This window comes from Osmerus eperlanus, chromosome 21 (genome assembly GCF_963692335.1).
Source record: "Osmerus eperlanus chromosome 21, fOsmEpe2.1, whole genome shotgun sequence".
Lineage (NCBI taxonomy): Eukaryota > Metazoa > Chordata > Actinopteri > Osmeriformes > Osmeridae > Osmerus > Osmerus eperlanus.
Genome location: NC_085038.1, coordinates 10,683,293 through 10,686,340, shown reverse-complemented (window position 1 = coordinate 10,686,340; position 3,048 = coordinate 10,683,293). Strand labels below are relative to the sequence as shown.

The window sequence follows — 3,048 nt, the reverse complement described above, 5'->3', positions numbered from 1 at the left end:
ATTTATTTAACCGAGCCTGTTTCATTCGTCATTTGCCTGAGAAAGTGACCTCCGTTAGCCAGGCTAGTTTTGCCCTATCACTTGGTCAGGCTATTTATAGGTATCGGCGGTCAAGTGACTTTTGTGCATTGACAAATGAAACGTAAATGTATTTGTCCAAAGGACAAGTGCCTCAAAAAGTTAATGTCAAGCTCTGAAATCCGGTGGCCAGAGATATATGATGACCTGATCCAAGTGGATACCTGGGAGAAGTCCGTCCTTTGCAGCCGACATGCGCAGTTGAGCATGCTTGACAGTGGTGTGACGTAGGGTGATAATTGGTCTATATTACTATAAAAATGAAAAGTAGGCTACAAATACATAATGAGCATTCATGCAATCACACTTTTTCTCACTCCCAACTGGGTACTCAGCTGCAAATGTAGCATGCCTTCCCTGGAAATGTCTTTCCACGTTACTCTTTTTGTTATTTGACAACTTCTCATTACAAAGCAAACATGCAGGACAACTGGAAACTGTCACTAGCTACTGTTCACATGCGCTTACAACCATCCCCTGATACAACACTGCCACACATATTAAATAGTGAAATACATGTACTTTAATTCTGTAATTGATTACATTTTACAATACATGTTTTTTCTTTTGTCGGCCGTCAACAAAAAAAAATTGGAAAATGTACAATGTTGTGACACCACTCAACACGGAACGAGTTTGGTTGCCGGAGTAAAATTAGTAGTCACTTCTATAGGCCCAGGGTCATGATGTTCATCTGCAGAGGCCGAGCTGTTTACATGGCGAAGAGGATAAGGAACGCCACCATGAGACAGAAGAGACCCATGGCCTCAGACAGAGCGAACCCCAGGATGGCATAGGAGAACAGCTGCTGCTTCAGGGAGGGGTTCCTGGAGAGGGAGGTGTGTGTTAGAGGCCACCTTACAGTTGATCAACCTCCCCCTGCTAACTCTTCCCCTGCAAACCCTCACCTGCAAACCATCACCCCTTTCCTGTTGCTGCAAACCCTCCTTACTTTGGTTTATTTTGTTACTGTATCACTGAACAGTTCCAGTATTTTGACATACAAATACAGTATTAAAATGGAAAATGTGTCCAAACTTTTGACTGGTACTGTTTATAAGCACAAACTGAACCCTCCTGGTGGTGCTGGTCGAGAAGGGGGTGGTTACCTGGCATAGCCTATGATGAGAGAACCAAACACTGTTCCGATTCCAGCCCCGGATCCGGCCACTCCAACTGTGGCGGCGCCAGCGCCAATGAACTTGGCGGCAGTGTCGATGTCTCGGCTCACAGCACTGGTCTGGAAACCTCTAAGCGCAACCTGGGACATGTAGCTCTGTGGCAGGAGGGCTGCATCGGACTGCAAAACAAACAGAAAGACGTCCCAAGTCAGACGTCCCAAGTCAGACTTCACCTTTGGACTGGACTGTAATAAAAGGTCTGAAAGAACCTAGAGTAGCAATCACGGCAGCCAGCAGGCAGACAATGATACAGACAGGCTGGGAGAGAGACACGCAGGAAGTCAGAAGCTGACAGGGACAGAGATGCAGACAAAGACAACCATACAGACTGGCAGATACACTGGCAGAAATACTGAAAGCAGGCTTGTAAATATAAAGTCCAGAAATACTGGCAAACACAGAGACCAAGGGACGGACAGACACTTACCTCTCCTGTCCTGGCATTTGGCCTTGACAGCACTGATGCAGACAGGGGCCTGTACAGTGCCCTGGATCCAGCACGAACCTGTGTGCATAAAGACGACCAAAGACATTCATACACGGTTGAAATGTGGCAGTCACTACGTGCACATTGCTTAAGAACCTATGTGATAAGATCAAGTTGCCTGCACTGAGACCTTCTTCCCGTCATGATTAAAAACATGTTGAAGTGGACGGTCAAGGTGAATGCAGCCGCTCTACGGGGCAGGTCAACGCTGAGAGCTTTGGCTTCCACCGTTGTGGACCGAGTGGGCGGGCCCTCCTAGTACATGCTCACGGTTAGCTACCAGCTAGGACATTTAGAGGAGAACGGATACCCAACACCGTTGGACAAAATTGTTTAAATGCATGGATATCTGTGCCGCCAAGTTGTACATGTATGCTAAAATGTGCCTTAATGCATTTTACCAATGTCCTCGGTCAACTAGTCAGCATAAGCCGGCCAAATCACTGTCAAAATACTGTAGGGCTCCAATCAGGGCCCAATACACTCAACACATCAAACAGGGAAAGCTTGTAGTAACGATTGATGTTGATGAGACCACAACGCTAGCTGCCTATTTATTTAGTCATAAATAAATCTTTAACCAAGCACAACGGTTGATCGTGTGATTTTTCATAATGACCTTGAAATGGGAGAGAAAGTTCAATAGCCAGCCAGCTATCTAGCTAGCTACCAGCTGCAACCTAGCTAGCGCTTAGCTTCCTACGATTACTAGATAGTAATATATGCAGACAAGGTGACAATATCAGTTTGTGAATTGGACAGGTCGAATACAGTTCAGCATGCACACTGTAGGCTACATTGCATGTACTTATTCATTTAGCTTCCCAGTGAACAAGTAATATATGCAATGGCAGAATTCAGTAGGGCCCTCAACTAAGGTTTGACCGGAATAGCTAGCTAGAAAAGCTATCCACATTAACACAATTTTGACACTTCAACTCACCAGTGCAGGCGTGGAGACGAACTTCGCACAGGCGTACATATTGGTTTAATGCGTTGACTGATACAATCAACTAGGAAACTGGCACCTGTATTGGTCTCTGTAGAGGAGAGAGAGCAGTTTAAGGTCAATAGATTTCAGTGCTAAATCACAGAAGCAGCCTTTCAATAACTTGTATATATATGCAGAACAGCAGTCTTTACATATGCTGTATGTCAGTATTGCAGCAATAGCTACCCAGACAGAGGATGATAAGCGATTATTAAATTGAGAGAACACAGATCTCCATTTGCATCCCCTTCACTCACCGGCTGCAGAGGTCGTACCGCTGAAATGCAACTGCGCATGCCCATTCCAAGCAG

The 3,048-nt window shown here is 45.5% G+C and overlaps 1 protein-coding gene across 3 annotated transcripts; it reads right to left on the bottom strand.

Moving 5' to 3' along the window:
* Positions 1-578: 578 nt before the first annotated feature.
* atp5mc3b (ATP synthase membrane subunit c locus 3b) lies at positions 579-3,048 on the bottom strand. Of its 3 annotated transcripts, none has more exons than XM_062447145.1 (5): positions 2,995-3,048; positions 2,690-2,786; positions 1,687-1,764; positions 1,188-1,378; positions 579-905 (listed from the first exon to the last, which is right to left on the bottom strand). In XM_062447145.1, the coding sequence occupies exons 2-5, from the start codon at positions 2,726-2,728 to the stop codon at positions 791-793; spliced, it is 423 nt and encodes a 140-aa protein (XP_062303129.1). In that variant the 5' UTR covers positions 2,729-2,786; positions 2,995-3,048; the 3' UTR covers positions 579-790. The 3 variants fall into 3 exon arrangements, with proteins under 3 accessions (XP_062303129.1, XP_062303130.1, XP_062303131.1); XM_062447146.1 differs by having other exon boundaries at positions 2,924-3,008; XM_062447147.1 differs by lacking the exon at positions 2,995-3,048 and adding an exon at positions 2,890-2,993.

What these genes read in the sequence shown, in the direction of transcription:
- atp5mc3b (XM_062447145.1), bottom strand. Translation starts at nt 2,728, where the DNA reads ATGTACGCCTGTGCGAAGTTCGTCTCCACGCCTGCACTG. An exon ending in TCGTCTCCACGCCTGCACTG is followed by an intron (nt 1,765 to 2,689) that starts GTGAGTTGAAGT and finishes TTATGCACACAG; the next exon opens with GTTCGTGCTGGATCCAGGGC. An exon ending in CAAATGCCAGGACAGGAGAG is followed by an intron (nt 1,379 to 1,686) that starts GTAAGTGTCTGT and finishes TTTGTTTTGCAG; the next exon opens with TCCGATGCAGCCCTCCTGCC.